At 43.8% G+C, this 20,882-nt stretch overlaps 1 protein-coding gene across 4 annotated transcripts; it reads right to left on the reverse strand.

Moving 5' to 3' along the window:
• Positions 1–545: 545 nt before the first annotated feature.
• LOC118082973 (L-threonine 3-dehydrogenase, mitochondrial) lies at positions 546–20,585 on the reverse strand. Of its 4 annotated transcripts, none has more exons than XM_035110880.2 (9): positions 20,519–20,585; positions 10,319–10,511; positions 9,718–9,760; positions 9,259–9,329; positions 7,529–7,678; positions 7,252–7,424; positions 5,894–5,984; positions 4,589–4,858; positions 546–2,870 (listed from the first exon to the last, which is right to left on the reverse strand). In XM_035110880.2, exons 2-9 carry the CDS (start codon positions 10,500–10,502, stop codon positions 2,722–2,724), a joined length of 1,131 nt encoding a protein of 376 aa, XP_034966771.1. In that variant the 5' UTR covers positions 10,503–10,511; positions 20,519–20,585; the 3' UTR covers positions 546–2,721. The 4 variants fall into 4 exon arrangements, with proteins under 4 accessions (XP_034966771.1, XP_034966769.1, XP_034966770.1 ...); XM_035110878.2 differs by lacking the exon at positions 20,519–20,585 and adding an exon at positions 13,633–13,687; XM_035110879.2 differs by lacking the exon at positions 20,519–20,585 and adding an exon at positions 12,507–12,731.
• Between the last annotated feature and the right edge of the window lie 297 nt (positions 20,586–20,882).

Consider the following 20,882-nt stretch of genomic DNA (forward strand, 5'->3'; position numbering starts at 1 on the left):
GGAATTTTTAATGTTTGATGTTTTATCGTGCTTTCAATATTCTGTTGGGAGCTGCCCAGAGTGCCTGGGAAAACCCAGATGGGCAGAGTATAAATTATTATTACACTGCCTGAACACCTCACCCAGGTAAGCCTTTCCCAGCAGGCAACCACACATTGGATTTGCTGAAGATCTATATGTAGTCTGTAGTCATGAATATCCTAGATGTGATGGTAGAGACGCCAATGGTCATCTAGTCTGACCCCCTGCAATCACAGCTGACGACCCCGACAGATGGCCATCCAACCTGTTTAAAAGCCTTCAAAAAAGTAGAATCCAGTACCTTCAGAGGGAGTCCACTCCATGTTGAACAGCTCTTCCTATCAGGAAGTTATTCCTGTTTTGATTTCAATATATTGTAACTTAGTGTTGCTCTGCTTATAAGCCACCAAGAGAATATTCACCTATGGGCAGCTATAGAAATTAAATAATGCAGACAGCATTGGTGGCAGGTGACTCTAGTTAATATCTGGGTTGCAGGGTAAATAGAAGCAAACACAGACACCTTTGCATTTAGGATTTTATTCAAGTAACAATTACTGATGTTTTACAATCCTAAAAACTGGCACATAAGAGATACAGAAGCCAAGTAGCAAAGCTCTTCTCAGAAACAGGAATTTATTTTTTGTTAAAAACAAAACTGCAGAACTTAGAAAGATGCTGGGTTGCTTACTTCCAACTAAACACATCAAGCTGTAAACCAACAGGATTTAGTTGCACTGCACATTGGGGGCAAAACCCAAATGACAGAACCCTCTTAAATGTGTCCTCATATTAATAGTAACTGCACCTACAGCCCTAATCTTAACATAGATCATGATGGTATGTTTGACTTCTTGACACCACCTCTTATTCACCTCTCACCATCACAGAATAAAGGACACTGGAAAACATTTTGCTTGTCAATTACTGCTTCTTATTTATATTGTTCATTGAACGTAGTTAAAGGAAATGAAGAAAACAAAACAAGAATGGTAGGTGCTGGCAAGTTACTTCTTGAGATATTGACCAGAAGTTCAAATTTCTCTTGGAACTGTAAATATTATGGACAAAATCTGAACATGACAACACATAGTTTTTTCAGATCTCTGTATTTTAGAATTTCTGTATTTCAAAATCTCTGTATTTTAGAATTTCTGTTTTGTTGGAAGCCGCCCAGAGTGGCTGGGGGAACCCGGCCAGATGGGCGGGGTATAAATAATAAATTATTATTATTATTATTATTATTATTATTATTATTATTATTATTATTCAGATGAAAGTACTTTGGGTAAGAAACAAATGGAAAGTGCACCTTTGTACCTACTGAGAAAGGGGGAGGGGCCGCAGTAGATAACCCATATGCCATGATGTACTTCTTATATGAAGATGCTGAATGCAGGAAGGCTACTGGATCAGGCCAAACACATCTGTGTGGTCCAGCATCTTACTTTCCACAGTGGTCAAGCAGATGACCCCAAAGCCTACAAGTGAGACATAGCCCTTTCTTGCTGTTGCTGCTGCTTTCTGGCAACTTGTATTCAGAAATATATTGTCCCTGAACCAGTGGTAGGGGCAAGAGAGAAAGATACCTGTAACACATGCAGTTCGGTTAAAAATGCCTCTCCCATGCCAGCTTCTCCCCAACCCATATTATGAGTGTTTAGAATATCAAGCCTACAGACATGGTCCAAAAGGATTGTCAAGTGAAAGATGCTAACTATATTTCTAACTCTCAATGAAATTTTCGTCCCTAAACAGCCAAGATAATCTGCATCAGCATAGAACACCTGGAGTTGGCACCAGCCATTATCATTACTACCAATTAAATTTGTATACCATCCTATACCCGTAACCAAGTTATCCAAAAGATGAAGTGAATAAACATTGTTCTTATTTTGCAAGGGCAGATCTAATTTTAAGATTGCACCCCATGATCAACACAACTAAACGCTCAGCTGACTGGCAATGTGTGCTTAAGGTGAGCCCCACAGATGACCTGTTCACCCCATAGAATGATTCCATTCTCCCCATAATGATCACCCACTGTGTATTCCCATTATCGTAGCAGCTTCAGGGTTAAGACACCCTCAACAATGTATCAACTGCAACCTGGAATAATGTCTCAAGGAGATTTGCACATAAAATAATTTAAAAGTCAAGAACGCAAATGCATTTAAAAGCAAGTTGTAAACAGGGCAAAGTAAACACTCATTTATCCAGCTGGGAAAGCCTATCAGAACAGGAATATCCCCAAATGTTTCCAGAAAGTGTGGACAGTGAGAGCCGCTATTATCTCTATGTGAATACAATTCCACAGAATATTATCCAGTAAGTAAGCCAAATGTTTTATGACATGGAAGAGATACTCAAGAGGGAGAGGAGAATGTCCCAGTGAACATTTGTTGGAGCCTGAGGCAAACAATTCCTGCACATTATGAGACAGGAATGGTGTTTTTCCGTTGACCCCAGGAGCTACACAGCACCCAGAAGTGCTTTTGAAATTATCTATGTATACCGTGTGTGTGCACAGGAGATGAGGGGCAAACAGGAAGAAAGATGAATGGAGATAGGAGCAAGCCTTCCTAGAAGATGGTATTCTGAAGCTGTGCTGCTTCAAGACTTCAAAACAGATGAATACTCAGTATGGCTCTGCCCAGGTCTTGCCAGCTTATCACTTGAGGCTGCATCACACCTGGAGAGTCAGTTGACCTGGGCAACCCTGGAAATGGAACGGGTCGAATCAAGGAAGTTGAACATGGTGTTCACCAGGTCTGGTAGATCATAATCGTGTTTCCATCCCCAATCTTGGCGAGCATTGCTGTCATCAAAAATCATCGGCCAACTGTCAGCTATGGGAAAGAGAAAGAGAAAACAGATTGTGTCATAAGCAAATTCCTCCTCGCTTTATTCTTAATTCAATAACTTCCAATGGCTCTCCCCACTCCCCACAAAAAACCCCAGGTTTGTTTTTCTACTTTTAAAAGAAAAAAAAGAAAAGGAACAGCAGCTTCAGGAGGGAGAAGTTTTGAAACAGGAAAGCATCAGGGAGGGGAGAGGGCACAAATCTTCTCTCATCTCTTTACCAAAAAATAATGTTGCAAAGGGAGGAGTTTCCTGCTCTCACTGGGATCTATATATTATAGACAAGGTATTTGTAGGTCTGCTTGTAATGGTAAATATGTCTCTGGAACCCAGCCCCCTCCTTCATTTGAATGCCACCTCCTTCATGAAGTAGAAAAAAAGCTTCTGCCTAGGTTTAAATGCACACATTTCCCCACTTGGCCCAAAGTAAAGCAATGTTCACCTGGCATTAACTGAGAGATGTTGCCTTTGGGGTGCAGGGAGGAAGGCAATATTCTTGTGGCCCTGAATGTTTCACTGGAATGTGTTGCATATTTTATAATGACATTTTAAAGGTAAAGGTAAAGGGACCCCTGACCATTAGGTCCAGTCGTGACCGACTCTGGGGTTGCGCGCTCATCTCGCATTATTGGCCGAGGGAGCCGGCGTATAGCTTCCAGGTCATGTGGCCAGCATGACAAAGCCGCTTCTGGCAAACCAGAGCAGCACATGGAAACGCCGTTTACCTTCCCGCTGTAGCGGTTCCTATTTATCTACTTGCATTTTGACGTGCTTTCGAACTGCTAGGTTGGCAGGAATGACATTTTACTATTTTGTAAAACCCAGTGGTTGCCGTACCATTTTGAGGCTCTGCTTCCCACATCTTTTAATGCTTTCCTGTCTCCCAAGAGCAAATTTCAGCATCCCCAAATGCCTATACTATAGCACTAGACCTTTGCAGAATGCCACCCACCGACTCTTCTTAGCAGGTGAACGAATGCTCCTCTGATTGATCTGACTCCTACATTGCTCAGTACGGATAAAATCTGACATGATCCACCTGTAAGACTCCTGTCTTATCAAGATGCCTTACAGTCAGGCCTTTGGATCTGCTGAGCCCACTGTATGCCAGTTGACAGGAGACCACCAGCTGAAAAGTGTTTTTCCAGGCACATCCTTGCTACCTGAGGTCCCCGCCTTCACTTAGCAACTTTTAAGTAGCACTTAGATCAGCCTTAACCAACCTGACGGCCTTCAGAAGTTGTGGGTTACAGCCATGAATTGGCTGGGGCCAATGGAAGCTATAGTCCAAAAAAGTTCTGGAAGACACCAGGTTGGTGAAGCCTAGTTACATCTATCATGCCTTGACCCAAAGCCCGGTGCCATTCATCTGAAAAGGAAAATGGGAAAGAGGAACACCCAGACCCAACTACAGTGGTACCTCGACATCCAAATGCCTCGTCTTCCGAAGGTTTCAACTTACAAAGTCGGCAAACCCGGAAGTCTTTTCACCGCATGCGGTCCGCGCATGCGCAGAAGCGCAAAATCACACTTTGCGCATGCACAAAATGGACGCTTCGACAACCGAAGGATTCGACTTACGAAGAGTGCGGTGGAACGGATCGCCTTCATAAGTCGAGGTACCACTGTACATCTAGCCTATTTTAAGACCCAGCAACAAGAGGAACACACATTGCAGTGAAAAGATCAGGAGCCCAGTACTGACCTATGGCTTGTCTGACAGCATCTACTTTGTAGGCAACTTCAAGTTCTGGAATATGCTTCTGGACCTCTTGAACCAGCTCCTCGGGAGTAAAACTCATGGCGCTGATGTTGTATGTCCTCATGCTCAGCCCTTCAGCAGGGGCTTCCATGATCTCCAAGGTAGCTCTCAGGCAGTCATCGATGTACATCATTGGGAGGCGGGTGTCTGGTTTGAGGTTGCACTGGAACTTGCCCGTCTTCATCGCATCGTGGAAGATTTGGACAGCGTAATCTGGAGACGAGGAAAGTTAAACACAATACTAACGGATAATGCAGCTGTAAGAATATAAGAAGAGCTTTTCGGATGAGGCCATCCTGTTCTTACAGTAGCTGGCCAGATACCTATGGGAAGCTGGCAAGCAGGACTCAAGCAATAATAGCACTATTTCTTCCTGCTGTTTCCAATAACTGATATTCGGATGCATTCTGCCTCCAACAGTGGAAGCAGAGCATAGCCATCGTGGCTAGTAGCCACTGACAGTAGTCACCTGCATTAATTTGTCTCCTCCTCCTGTAAAGCCATCCAAGTAGACGGCCATCTCTGTCACACACTGTGAAGAAGGAGCTGCTGAATGCCTCTCTCCCCTTGATGTTCATCTTCCCTTACATACCGGTCTCCCCTAACAGTTGAGAAGAACAAGTAAAATTACCGACTAGGGCAAGGATAACCAGGCAGAGGGCCTGCTCGGCAGTGGCGCTCGCCCTGTGGAACGCTCTCCCACCAGATGTCAAGGAAATAAACTATCTGACTTTTAGAAGACATCTGAAGGCAGCCCTGTTTAGGGAAGTTTTTAATGTTTGATCCTTTGTTGTGTTCTTAATATTCTGTTGGAAACCGCCCAGAGTGGCTGAGGAGATCCAACCAGATGGGTGGGGTATAAGTAATATTATTATTATTATTATTATTATTATTATTATTATTATTATATCTACTATTATTAACACGAGGACCTCCAGATATTGTGGACTACACCTCCCATTAACTCTGGCCACTGACCATGCTGGCTGGAGCCAATGGGAGTTGGAACCCACAGAAGGTATCACATTGGCTAGTCCTGCACTAGAGAAATAAATAAAGGATGATAAGCAACGGCTGGAGTGTTTATGTGTGAGAGATACCTATTCCCTCCATCGTTCCCTTCTCCTATGGCACATGAAATGTTCTGCCATGATCTAAGGCAAGATCCCCATTTTCCCCGCCCCCTTAGTATCACTATTGTATTTTATAGGCTAACTTAATCTGCCCAAGCAGCACTGGCTCCCTTACCAGTTGTTCCCCCACCAGGCTGGGAATCAGCTGAGATAATACCAGGGTATCTTAGGCACCGGAAGTCTAGTCCATACCTGTAATGGTAATACTGAACAAGAAAAAAAAATACACAATTAGCTACTAATAATTCTACCGTAGCAACTCTGGCTACCTTGTGTTAGCAGCTTCTTGTGTTAGCAGCTTCTTAAAATGTTTATAGAGGAAATTAGGGGAACAGACTGATTTTAGGAGCAAAAAAAGGGACGTTTGCTGCAACAAAGTCTTGTGGCAGCTTCAAAACTGAGAGATTAATTGTGGCTGATGATAGCATTTCACAAACTATCAGCTATTTTTGTTTAATTAAATTTATATTCCTGCCTTTCCTCCATCAAGGAACCCAAAGCAGCGTACATGCAAGTCCCATTTTCTGGACAAATCACGGATTAGAAATGTTCCCGCAGGACATATTGGAAATCGTCAGCTTGCTATGCAAACACTTGCCTAACGAAAAATTTCCTGGGAACGCATTGTGTCCAGAAAGTGGGGCTTGCATGTACATGCAGTTCTCAAGCAGGCAGCCCATCCACAAACCAACCAGAGCCAGACCTGCTTAACTTCAGCAAGGTGGTGGCCTCATGTACCTTCATAAACAGGCACCCCCAAACTTCGGCCCTCCAGATGTTTTGGACTACAATTCCCATCATCCCTGACCACTGGTCCTGTTAGCTAGGGATGATGGGAGTTGTAGGCCAAAACATCTGGAGGGCCGCAGTTCGGGGATGCCTGTTCATAAACATAGCTAGTGTCATAGGTAATACAGGAGTTTGTTGTTTATGTTCTCTCTCTTAGAATGGAAAAAGGCCTGAAAAGTTAAGCGTGTCAGTCCAGATTTCATGGAGGGGGAGGAGAGAGGGAATGTTCCACACTGGCATGTCACATTTTCATACAGTCGTACCATGGAAGTTGAATGGAATCCGTTCCGGAAGTCTGTTCAATTTCCAAAACATTCGGAAACCAAAGCATGGTTTCAGATTGGCTGCAGGAAGTTCCTGCAGCCAATCGGAAACCGCGGAGGACGTACGGCTTCTGAAAACCGGAACACTCACTTCCAGGATTCGATCATTCGGGAACCGATTTGTTCAGGAGCCAAGGCGTTTGAGATCCAAGGTATGACTGTACTGGCATTTGATGAATTCTCTTGGGTTAAGATGCCATTGGTACAAAATACAATAAATTCATTTAAGCAACTTTAAACACTTTCATTCAGCATTTGCTGTCCATCCACAACACCACAGACAAATGCTCATGAAAGGGGAACCACCTCCACATATTGAAGGGGGCGGGAGGCATCTGCATAAGGAAAGGGCAACTCTTACTTCTCCCATGAGCTCAGCATGAACTTTGGAAACACCGTAGATTGTCCTTGGCCTCTGGATGCAGAGATCGGGAGTTGGGTTCCTAGGGGACGTGGGTCCAAATGCTCCAATTGTGCTGGGGACAAAGAGTCTCAAGCTGTGCTCAGCAGCAATATCAAGAATGTTGTGCAATCCTGGGAACAGCAAACAGAGTTATCAGGCTTGAAACCAAGCGTTAACACTCCCAGAGGGAGGCAGGAACAGCTAAACAAACAATATGAAGCAAGCTGACATCTACCAGTGATATTCACAGATCTTGCCAAAGGGACGTTGGCTTCCCCAACAGCGCTGAGCAAAGCGCTGTAATGAAACAGCCACGTAATCCGGTTGTTCACCACTATCTCACGAAGGTTCTTATAGTCCAAAATGTCAGAGTAGATGAAAGGACCTAAGAGGAGGAGGAAGGTGAAAGCATGAAGGTAAGAGGCAGCATAAGAACATACAAACTGGAGAGTCACCTGCCTTTTGGACAAAAGCCTGTTGATGGAAAACAGAATCGCAAGGAATTCCATTCTCATGTTCCTTGTGGAACACTGCATGTGTAACAAACTTCATACCCAAGTGTGTGCATCCTTTCATGTACATACAGAATGATCCATTGCAACCAGGTGCAGAACTGTTTTGACCATGATGTCGTGCACCATCAGTTGTGCACATTAATCAGCAGGTGTCCATGGCAGTCACCCCTAAACATACATACATCTAATGCATAGCAGCTAGGCCAAATTTGACACTCATTTCAGTGGACCAAGGCACTGTTGGTCAACTGAACACCACAAGAACTGCAAAACTGATTTCGCCAGAGACCTTCAAAGTATATAAAAAAGATGAGTGCATGCGCAACAAAGGTAAGGACAACTTAACTACAGCATCTCCAGCTCTTGAAAAGCTATGCACTGTTCACAGAGCCAGATCTCATTTGATGCAAGCATTTTGCTTTGTTTGAGCGTTCACTTGGAGGATCACCAAGGATCCTTTTTGCTTTGACCAGTTTCCTTCTGTACCAGGAAAATACCATTGACAAGGCAAACTGCATGGCGAGATTTAGGGAAAAATGTATCCGGCATATGAGGAAAAAGTTTCCCACCACACCATTTACAAAACTAGCAGCTTGGTTAAACTGGTTACTTCACTTTTTGTGTGCTATGATAAGCATGCAAGGGATCCATAGCTGGGGAAAGCACTAAGCTGGCCTGTCAATACTGCTTGTATATCCACTGAAGAGTTGGATAAAATATAGAGCTGCATGCATGGAATACCACATGGGATTTTCTTACATGCCTGGGGTCACTATGATAAAGGTTTACAATATGCCCTAAGCTGGAACCAGATAGCTTTCAAGAAAGGTAAAAGGATGATAAAAACATTGTTTTCCACTGGAATACAGACTCCTTTATTTTTCCTGCCATTGGCTACCGTCAAACAGGATTTACAAGGTTTTGAAGCACTGCAATACCCTGTGAGCCAAAAGCAGCAGTGGAATGAGTGAGTACACCACAAATTAGGATGTTTCTTCATTCCACTTTTCAATTCTATTACCTCTCTTCAAACCAGAACATCACACACTGTTGCCTGTTCAGCACGATGAGATACGGCATACATTTAATGTACAGGTGTCCTTTGGTTCGTTTACCATTTATGTTCACACAGAAATAAGCGAGCCAATTCAATTGCTGTTGCACTAGCATCAACACAAACCCTTTCTGGCTATACTGCATACATGTTGGCTTTGTTTTATGGAAAATATGAAAACCTTTGGGCAAAGATTCTTTCAAAATACATATACCATTATTTTAATATGCCAAATGCCTATTTTTTTATTAACACTGCAGTTTAGGTCAGCAAATTCAGGTGAAATATAGCATATAACTAAGTTTTCAAGCTCTTTTGCCAAAGAGGATCACTGCTGCTGGAATGTAATCACAGTGTGGCTCAGTGTGGCTCTCTCATCATAATCTGGACACTTACCGCTATGAAAGACATTATCAGGGGGCTTCCTAATATCCGATAGGATTACATTGTTCTTTCCAAAGCGTTTTCTAGAGAAGACAGGAAGATTAGACTCAGTACAGCTCTTCTGAATTCATTTTAATTAGCACAGTAGGTTCTGGACAAGACTCTTTGAACAGAACTAGTTTTGCTAGGTGCTGTGCCTTCTAGCCTTGCACTCTGAAATAGCAGCATCGACAACCCACCCGCATCAGAAAACATCAGCCGACGACATATGGATTCAGTTTTGTGATCAACCCAGATCAGTGTACAATGCAATCTCCGTGGCCTCCCTGCTTTTCTTCCCTGGGCACAACTTTAGGATTGTGAATGAGATGTATGTGCCTGATTTTCACATTCTAACTGCAAGTAAATGTGATCATTCATGGGAAATGATCACACCAGAACTTCTAGTTGTAAATAGAAATTAGAGCTTACCTCAAGAGCTTAGCAAGTCCTACTCCAAGCTGGCCAAGTCCCCCTAAAAAGCAAGATTAAATGTTTACAACACCTGAAATATTATGCCTTATAACAACACAAATAAAAATACTTTGTGTTCTGGATGCAGAGACTGAGAATTTTAGACATAAAATCAATTAACAGAAGCCATCAAAGGAAGCTACAGATGGGTTGTTTAGTGACTTTGACCTGCACAAGAATGACCTGTAGCATACTAATCCTCAAACCTCAAAATTACTACCTCACGAAACGCTGGCATCTCAAGAGGGCTTTGGCTCAAGAAAAAAGTGGCAGATGATCCATCATCTACAATAATCAGATGGAAGCTGAACTCTCTTTTTCCTGAACTACATTTGGAGCAATGCTCCTGTTCTCTACTTTGGCTCAGTGGTCTGGAGTGAGGTAGAAAGGACAGGCCAACGTGTACAAGGGGATAAGGGCTCCAAGATGGTTCACAGTGTTTCTCTAAATCAGTATTTACATATAATCAGATGAATATCAATACATGTGGCCTGATACAAAAAAATACAAACAGAACAGAGGAAATCAACTGCAGAGTACTGCCTAACAGCCGACTGACCTGTAATTAACACCCGTGGATGGTCGGATTCCGAGAATGACACTGAGTGAAAGCTGGCGTCTGAAGCTACCTGCCGTGGTGAGAAACCAAGACACCTAACCGGCACAACAGCAACTTGACAGCCACAGCCAGGTTTCTGCAGCACCTGCTTGACAGCTCGGCTCAAGCTCCTTATGGCTGGCATTTTTCAAGGCTGTTGGAAGAAAAGGAAACTTTACGGTCACTAATAAGAGGTTCCAGCAGCAGTCATTTTTCATAAGCGCTTCAGAAAAACCAGCTCTGCCTGAATTACCCAACGATTCATTAGCTACAATGGGAGTACTTATATACTGTACTCTCAGTGGTAGAGCTGCTGGTACACAGCAGTCATGGCTAGTATCTGTGTCAGGCATCCCCAACCTTCGGCCCTCCAAATGTTTTGGACTACTGTACAATTCCCATCTTCCCCAACCACTGGTCCTGTTAGCTAGGGATCATGGGAGTTGTAGGCCAAAACATCTGGAGGGCCGAAGGTTGGGGATGCCTGATCTATGTCGTGTATTGAACGCAGCATGTCTCTAAACACCAGTTGCTAGGGAGAGTGTTATTGCATTCAGGTTCTGCTTGTTGACTTCCCATGGGAACAGATTGCAGAACTAGATGGGCTTTCGGTTCTGATCCAAGATGGCAACTCTTGTGTTCTTAGCATGTGCTTTGCATCTTCACATAGGAGTCTTTCCAGGAAACCATAGGAAAATGCTGCCAGTCACAGACAATACTCATGTAGTTGGAATAGTTCGACTCCGCAACATAGTTTACTATGCGCTCAGAACACTGGCGTGCCACTGTCAGAAAGGGAAGTGCCTGAATCAACACAGGGCCAGCAAAAAATTGCTATCCCAACTGTTTATATAAAACAAATGGTCAATTCTGACAGCTAAATTTTCATGTCTGCTGGTCTACACGGTCAAAGTCTACACCAGGGCTTTCCGATTTTTTCATGTTGGTGACGCACTTTTTACACATGCATCATTTTGCCACACAGCAATTTTATTAACAAACCAGAGGTTAAACTAACTCCTTTCCAGCCCCAGGTGGAGCACGGGGAGCATTTGCACAACTAACCTACACACTGCAGCCAGCACACTAATGTGTCGTGACACACAGTTTGGGAAGCTCTGGCCTACGCTATATTAACAACGCAGCATGCTATCCAGAACTTCTCTTGCACAAGGCCCATTGAAATGAACAGATGCTAGAGAAGAACATATTATTTCAGGGACTACATCAAATCTGTACCATGCTTTTCCGCAGCCATCAAGTTCTGCACACGCTACTTAACTCAGTAGAGCATGAGACATTTAATCTCAAGATTGTGGGTTTGAGCTCCATGTTGGGGAAAGATTCCTACATTGCAGGGATTAGACTAGATGACCCTTGTGGTCCCTTCCAACTCTATAATTCTATGATTTTATGAATCAGTTAAGATTAGCTTTGATTGTAAGAGAACCCTGTATAATGTTAAGACCAGAATGAAGACCAAGAATAAATATTCACTGATGTAATATAATAGCATAGATACTTTAAAAAAATACAATACATTACTGCAGTAAAAATAGAAATCATATTGCATACTAATCATATTTCTATCATAAATTCCTGCTGCTCAGTATGAGGCATATTTTTGAAACTTCTAAGTAACAAATAAACGCACGCACAACACAGTATTAAGTACCATGCCTGCTGGCTGGCTACCTAATGTTACAGCTCCTTGAAGGCAGCCAGAATCAGCAAGATCCTAGCTACACCTGTTGTCTATAAATCTAGTGCAGAGGGGTTAAGAAGTATGACTGCGGGCTCATGCAATTCATTAAATCTGCAGTACCTTTCCTCACAACCATGCAAAGAAATAGGGATTGGATTAGAGAGAACACACCTATTACATAATATATACCATTTCCCTGTACACACACCCCACCACCACCACAAAGTAGAATCTTGCTCAGCCTAACTTCACTTTAATAAGTGCTCAAAGCTTACGGTTAATAAAGCTCAGCCAGAAATAAATTAGTGAGACACATACATTGTGGGGGTGGGGAAAGTAGGCCAGACATCACACTTATTAATACAATAATAATAATAATGAGTCATCGTCGTCCCCCACCTCACGCTCACACTGCAAGGATATAGCTGTCCAGGGGTCCTTTACCTTTTTACCTTTACCTAGTCAACAGGTGTTCCATCTAGCTAGATGGCCAGTCTAGAAGTAAAGGGTAATTGACAGCCAAAGTCAGGCTAGGGTGAAAGCTTCACAGTCATCTTGGGGTGCCAAGTTCTTGCCCCATGACGGCTGTCAGTCTAGACTTCTTAATACCTTAGTACCCCCAGCTGTTAACAGAAATGGATCATTTGACCTCCTTCATACGTTTGCAAATGTATACTGAGGTTTCCCCCCCCCCCCCCCGTACAGACAAAGCACTTGCACCACGACTGCAGGTTATCCAGCCTTATCAGGATGTTGCTCGTCTTTTGGGGGAGACTGTGCACCAGGTGTCCTGGAAGTCTAATTTCCATCCATTATGCCCCTGGAGTTTCCTAATACTGAATGTGACTTTCAAGAAAAGTTGCTCTTATTCCATGTTTTTCTTTTTGGTAAAAGGCAGAGTTCTAATGCCCTACTTACCTAAGATCCTACACATCTCTTTACTCTGGCTTTTGATACTTGAGCTTCATATTTTTAGGACTTTGTTTGTGTGTTATTTAAACTGTTTTTGACATTTTGTTTTAATTGTTGTAACCTGCCCTGGAACCTTGGAGAGGACAAGAGCTAATGGTGGCTATTTCACTCTCTCAGCCAAATCAGCATCCAATCAGAAATCCATTCTTCACACTCACACAGTTCATAACTGATTACATTATACTGGGGTATTAAAAGGTTAGAATAGAAAAGGGCATAAAAGTGCTTCAGTAAGATTAAAAGCTAGACACCTTCTAAAGTTGATATACATGAATACAAGAACACACATTACACTCTCAGAACTTACATAAATCCTCACATCACCAACTGACGGAAACTACTACTTTTCATGTAGATCAGTAATAGTGCTAAGCCTTAGCCCTTGAAGGAAAAATGATATCTGTGTCTGGTTATTAAAATTCTGCTGACTGCTACATACTGACCCCGTCTAGCATCTAACAGCAGCCATCAAACTAGAGGTAATTCATTTATTATAAATGCAACTGAAAAAATATATTCTAAAAACCAAATCTTTAAACAGTGTCTTCCTTCTTCCCAATACAGTAAGATCTCTCTCTCCCCCCCCCCCATATCTTACCTTCCCCTTTTTGCCAGTGGCTTTGCAAAGCAAGAAGGAAAAGAAGAGGGGAGAGACATTTATAGGGCACAGCCTCTCTCCGTCAAGCCAATTGGAGTTCTTGAAAGGGTGGGAGTTGTCCATTACACAGAAAAGGGGTGTGTGAGAGAGCACATGATATCAGCACAAAACACACATCATAATCCAGGTTGTTTGATTTAAAAATAGCGTCACCACACAATGGGTACAGAGCTTTGAAGACAAGAAGCAGCAGCAATTCTGCTTGCCTGGTTCACTGGATTAATACTTTATCCTAAATTAACACCTGCTGACTATTGTTTTAATGGAAACCATCCACAGTGGCAACCTTCGTGAAGTAATGGTACTATAAATTGGATTTGTTTGGCTTAAAAAAAGAAGATAAAAACTCTCAATAGTACTTCAATTTACACAACTGGTAAAATAAAGCCTCTAAGGTTTAGTCTGCAATGAATACAAGATGGATCACAAAGTATGAATGATGAGGCTTTTTTTTTTTTTTTTTACAGATAATACTTAAATTTATTAACACAAACTTGATGGACCAATTGTGTGACTCATCAGTACCAGGCAGTTTCTTATGTTCTAAAAACAAAGTTATGTAAGCCTTACTGCTGGCAAATAGCTAATAAAAGTAATACTCTCTGGCTGCAGCGTGACAGATCTCCAGAGTGATAGCGTAACCTAGGCACCTGCTACGCACACAGAAATCAAGAACATTTCGCATAAATTGGCAGCCCTCAGGTTCATTCAGCAATAAGGCTATTCAGAGTTAGGGACCCTGAAGGTCTTCTTTTGCTGTAATTAACAAATTTAGGGGAGAGGGTAGCAATCTGAAGCATGAAATCAATAGAAGGCCTCTAAAGAAAACCAAGGAACTGGACTATGACCCACCAGCTGGTTTTCTAAAGAAGAAAACAGGTAGCAATAAGCATGCTTTTATGAAGAGTAACTTGATGTACTGTGTAGTTTGGTCCTTAGGTAAGCTGAATTGAAGCTTTAAGATAATAATAAATAATAATAATAAATAATAATAATAATTTATTATTTATACCCCGCCCATCTGGCTGGGTTTCCCCAGCCACTCTGGGCGGCTTCCAACAGAAACATTAAAATACACTAATTTCTTAAACATTAAAAGCCTCCCTAAACAGGGCTGCCTTCAGATGTCTTCTAAAAATCTGGTAGGTTTTCCTTTTTGACATCTGACAGGAGGGCGTTCCACAGGGCAGGCGCCACCACCGAGAAGGCCCTCTGCCTGGTTCCCTGCAACTTGGCTTCTCGCAATGAGGGAACCGCAAGAAGGCCCTCGGAGCTGGACCTCAGTGTCTGGGCAGAACGATGGGGGTGGAGACGCTCCTTTAGGTATACTGGACCGAGGCCGTTTAGGGCTTTAAAGGTCAGCAATCTGTTAGCTGCCATCCATCCTCCAACCGCCTCCAGGCACTCACACAAGACCTTCACTGGTTCTGATTACAAAGAGAGGTAGAGCTGGGTATCATCCGCATACTGATGAACACCCAGCCCAAACCCCCTGATGAGCTCTCCCAGCGGCTGCATGTAGATGTTAAAAAGCATGGGGGAGAGGACAGAACCCTGAGGCACCCCACAAGTGAGAGCCCAAGGGTCCGAACACTCATCCCCCACCACCACTTTCTGAACACGGCCCAGGAGGAAGGAGCTGAACCACTGTATGACAGTGCCCCCAGCTCCCAGCACCTCTAGACGGTCCAGAAGGATGTTATGGTTGATGGTGTCAAAAGCCGCTGAGAGATCCAGCAGAACTAGGAAACAGCTCTCACCTTTGTCCCTAGCCCACCGGAGATCATCAACCAGTGCAACCAAGGCAGTTTAGGTCCCATGATGAGGCCTGAATCCCGACTGGAAGGGATCCAAATGGTCCACTTCTTCCAGGCGTGCCTGGAGTTGTTCAGCAACCACCCACTCAATCACCTTGCCCAAGAATGGAAGATTTGAGACTGGGCGATAGTTGGCCATATTGGCCGCATCTAAAGATGGTTTTTTTAAGAAGCGGTTTAATAATCGCCTCTTTCAGTGGGTCTGGAAAGGCTCCCTCACAGAGAGAAGCATTCACTACCCCACAAAGCCCATTGCCCAGCCTTGCCTGGCTTGTTTTTATGAGCCAGGATGTGCAAGGATCAAGGAGACAGGTGGTTGGTTTCACTCGTCCAAGCAGCCTGTCCACATCCTCGGAGGTAACAGATTAGAATTGATCCCACACAACTGGACTAGACAGGACTCTAGCACTCTCCCGCCCCGGCCCTGCTCCCACGGTGGAGTCTACCTCTTCCCTAAGCTGAGCGACTTTATCTGCAAAAAACTTTGCAAAATCGTTGCAGGAGATCATGCAGCCCGAACTGAATCATGTGGCCCGTTTCCATGAGGATCATGCGGCCCGTTTCCATGCTCTCTGGCATTCGTCATCATGTCCCGTTGCGCCAGAGGCGGTTTAGTCATGCTGGCCACATGACCTGGAAAGCTGGGGACAAACGCTGGCATCCTCAGCCTGAATTGAGATGAGTGCCACACCCGATAGTCCCCTTTGACTGGACTTAACCGTCCAGTGGTCCTTTACCTTTTACCCATGTCATTATTGTTGCAAGGCAATTTTAGACTAGACGTATTATCCATTTAATAAGAGGGTTTCATTTTTAACTTCTTGGCAGCACTGAACAGTGTGCAACGTCACTCCCATGTTTACACAGATTCTCACTTTTATGTCTCTAGGTCTATTACAGCAAGTTCCTTTCCTGGAATTGCTTTTAACACTGCAATTTCCATTTTGATTTCAAGGCGCTCTTAAATTACAACCCATAACTCTTAGCTCATGACAGCCAAGTGCTAGGTTAACCTCTGGCTCACACACTGCATTGAGCAATATAGCTTGTGCAGCAGTTACTACGCACTGCCTGCAGCACAGTTAGTGGACGATTTATGGGTCTCCCATTGCCTCTTCAGCTACTGCAGGCATGTTAGTGCTGCTGCAGCAACACGTGCAATGACTTTTTTTTTAATGCTGATGAAATAGAAGTTCAGAGGAAAGTGAAAGACAAACGTTGGAATTCTACATTAAGTGGCACTGAAATGAAATCCAGACCATGATGCGTTTTATTTCTGGAAGGCGGCAGGCAGCACCTTTGCCATTAATTTCCATGCAATTTGATACCTGAACTTTGCAGAACTTTTGCAAAGTGCAAAATCAAGCAAAATTACAGGTAGGTAGCCGTGTGGGTCTGACGTAGTCAAAACAAAATTTAAAAAATCCTTCCAGTAGCACCTTAGAGACCAACTAAATCAAGCATAGTTTGTTTTCTCTTTTAAGCCCACATTGCCAGCATGTTCGCACTTCTATCTCAACAGCGTATTCACTGGCTTAGTCATGTACACAGAACGGAAGGTGGCAGGATCCCCAAGGACATGCTCTGCAGGGAGCTGGCCTCAGGGAGTAGGCCTGTTGGCAGACCAACTCTGATGTACGCAAACATGACATGAAGGCTGGCAGCATCAACCCTGCCGTGTGGGAATCCCTTGCAGACAACCACAGTGCCTGGAGACAGACAGTCAGGTTGTGTGTCCACAGCAGGGACCAGGAGAAGTGACTGCAGAGAAGAAATGCCATGGTGCATCTGCAGCAGCACAACTGGACACCTTGATCTGCCCCAGCTGCCACAAAACATGCCTCTCCCTTCCAACAGTTTGACTTCACTTCCATTGGTGCACTCTTCCATTGTCTCTTGGGACAGACAGTTGCCACCTTGCATTTCCATTAAAGGCATTGGCCTCCTACAATACAACAGCATGTCACGTTGAATGCAGTTCAGAGAAAGGTGGTTGTGCTCTCATCCCATTAAAATGAGTGTAACTTAAATTATCAACTAGCAACTTGATAAAGTGGGACTTCAACACAATTAACTACAGTATACACATTTTTTTGCACATTTTAATGGCAAACTCTGGAATGTAAGAAGAAAACTCCCTCTCCTCTGCACCTGCACTATAAATATCCTCATTGGGAAGCTACAATTTTCCCTAGATTCTTAAGGCATATGTTTGCAGTTAGGGGAGGGGAGGGAGATGAGGAAAGTTGGTATTAGCACTATGCAACTCCCTCTGAAAACGAAAGTTTCACCAACATGAGGAGTGACCCTCATGGCCTTGTTAAGTCATTGCCTCACCTCACCTTGAGGACACGAGATGAAAATTGTAAAGTACTGTGTAAATGGAATAGTATTACAGAAATAATCCTCTTTCTACACTGGGTGCCCAAATGGGCCAGGGAGAAATATAGGTGGTTTCCTTTCTTTCTTAAAAAAAACATGAAGAGAAAAAGCAATAGCTTTCCCAAAATGCCCAAACAGACTACAGGCTACACATGTACATTGCTCTCCTGTGAACATGCTGCCTCAGCACCATAAAGCACCATGCAGGCAACCCTTTTTGACCAAATTTAGACTACTGTACTATAGGGAAAGAAGTTGCCTACTGCTTACCTGCCTTCAGCCTGGGTCAGTACAGGAGAAGAGTCCAGATGAAACCTGTGCCAAAGCCCCTGACTCCATTGGATTCTTAAAGCTCCAAAGGGACACACACACACATGCACACTTACACACACACTTGCACCCACACACACAACAGTTTAAAAGGCTCTTGGAGGTGAGAAAAGCTTTTGGGGAAGCTCCCCACATTCCTGGACCAATTCCTTTCCCAGCAAAGCCAACACTAGGTTTCCTGCAGCCTCATCTTTCAAGAGCTGGCTGCTATGGAGGAGGAGGACAATGTGAGCAAGGAATAGTCCATGCATCCAGCTAGGAAGGCAGGACACACAGCAGCAAGAGAAATAAATCAGGCAAAGGTTTCAAAGGGAGATGAGCTTCACACATCTTACTTGCTGCCCTTCACATCTGCAGCCAATGTGTAAGACTTTTTTTTCTGTACAAGCATACCAGCAATTTGACCACATGGGATGGTACTACTTAGCTGCCCCTGTGCAGAGGTGGACCAGCTGGACTGTTTCAGGGTGGGGAGAGATAAAGTCAGGCATGATGAAGGCGGTGATAATAAAACATCTTGGCAGCCAGGTTACTGAGAAAAAGGAAGTGAACTTCAAACAGGTTACCCTTTGCGCTACTTATTCTCCGAGACCTTTTAACTTTTTGCACTAATTTAACACCAATTTGGTGCACGGGTCAGAGCTCATTAAGACTCTACTCATCCCAAGCACCAGGAATAAGAAGAGTGAAACACAGGATGGGAAGAGAGAAGCCGAGCATGCTGCAAACACCAGTGATGCACTGGTGTCTGTGGGGGTCACCTCAAATGTATCCATTTGGTGTCTCCCCTTCTGGGACACCATTAGGGAACAAGGACTGTGGCTCTGCAAAAGTGGCAGACAGGTGGCAGGACTTTCAGTGACAGGTACGGGAGAGAGAGAGAGAAGCTCCTGTCTCGGAGGGTCTATCATGGGGCACAGAAAATAAGGGCTAGAGAAGTGCATGCACTTGTACAGTACATTGTTTCTGCACTTTACAGATATCTTGCTGTTGATTTGGTATGAATAATCTTCTAATCTAAGCTTCTGGCTTAAGCCTCATCCCCTACTGAAACAGAGCCTAAAGGCAGATCCACAACATAAATTTAAAGCAAATGAGTTCTGGGAACCTCAGTTTAAGGGTGCTGGGAATTGCAGCTCTAAGAGGGAAACTACAGTTCCCCAATATTCTTTGGGGGAAAGTAATGTGTTTAAATGTTAATGGAACACACATGCCTTCTGCCCCCAACACATTAAATTTTCAAGATTGTGAGCACCTCAGGGCAGGGACCCACACTTTTTGCCTCTGCTCTGTAAAGCACCAGGAATAAGAAGGATTGCAACATGAAGGACTGAGAGTGCTATTCAGCAAGCAAGGTAGGTCTGCTTAAAAATAGCAACCAAAATAAAGCAGCATAGAAGATAAAATAAAATGCCACCTGGAGACATACATCAGGAAAGAAAGAGGTTTGAGGGTTGTTGTTTTAAGGGAGGGCTAAGATTTTTCAACCAAAACAAAACAGCATAAATAAATTCAAATAAAATGTGATTTCAGTACATTTGCTGCTGAGAAAGAGAGATTGAGATTGCTGAAAAATCTTAGTCATTCCATTGGGAGGGAAAAACAAAGAGGAGTTTAATAAGATTACACCACAAAAAAAGCTAGCCAAGAAAACAAAAACCCTTTGTTCTTTCCTTTTTGAAACTTACCATTTTATTCTGATCTTTGTTGTTAGCCACCCTAGAAATACTTTCTAATTATTATTAATTTCATGTCGATGCCACTTTTAATTAAAAAAAACAACAGCCCAGCATCAAAGCAGTTTACAACCTACATTAAAGCACCTAATAAAACCCAGGATAAAACATTACAGATGAAAGTCAAGTATAAGGTATACATTCAAAATGCATTCTTGTTCTCTCTTTGTGTGTGTGTTTAAAGAAAAATACATAAATGTATCCAATAAATGCCCAGGAGACAGTGGAGGCTTGATGGAAGCCAGAGCAGGAGGCTTGATGGAAGAGATGAGGCTTACCTCTGAGCATATGCAAAGACCCTCTCCTAACCCCCCCCCCAAAAAAAAACCCCTTAAAATTAATTGAGGTGGAGCCTATGGGGTCCCACCACGTCTGGTTAAGAAAATAAGGTATTTTGAAAACTCGAGTATTCTGTTTTTGTTTTATTGTGTTCTCGTTTTGTATTTTTTTTTCTGTTGAGAACCGCCATAACAACAAAATAAAATAAAAAGGGAGAGAAAGGAGAACAAAGGACGGTTCTGAGGAAAGGAAAGAAATACTGTACGCGCTTCCCTCACTCACCTGCTTTCTTTATTTTTATTTCCACCCCCCTCACACGCGACCAAATCCTTCCCGCTCCTCCTCCGCCGCCTCACGAACCACCTGACGCAACGGCTCCGGCACCTGCCCTTATATAGCCTAGCGCCGGCTCGCAGCGCCCCGCCCTCCGGCTCCTGCCTCCTGATAGGCTGGTGTCGGGCCGCCGCCTCCCTCCCCCGCCGCGCCTCCCTCGACGTAGCGGAGGGAAAGCAGCCTTGGCCAATGAGGGGCGCTGGGCGCCGGCAACGGCCGAGCCGCCCGGGGTTACTATGGAAACCGCTTGGCGGTGGCCTGGCAGAGGCTGCGCTGCTAAAGCGAAGGCCGGAGCGGGAGTGACGTCACCCCA

Source organism: Zootoca vivipara, chromosome 3, assembly GCF_963506605.1.
Source record: "Zootoca vivipara chromosome 3, rZooViv1.1, whole genome shotgun sequence".
Classification (NCBI taxonomy): domain Eukaryota; kingdom Metazoa; phylum Chordata; class Lepidosauria; order Squamata; family Lacertidae; genus Zootoca; species Zootoca vivipara.

Bases quoted from the DNA above. Each gene is read 5' to 3' on its own strand.
- LOC118082973 (XM_035110880.2), bottom strand. From the start codon at position 10,502: ATGCCAGCCATAAGGAGCTTGAGCCGAGCTGTCAAGCAGGTGCTGCAG. The intron at 9,761-10,318 runs GTCAGTCGGCTG...CTTGCTTTTTAG, and splicing joins TCCACGGGTGTTAATTACAG to GGGGACTTGGCCAGCTTGGA. The intron at 2,871-4,588 runs GTCAGTACTGGG...TCTTTCCCATAG, and splicing joins TGCTGTCAGACAAGCCATAG to CTGACAGTTGGCCGATGATT.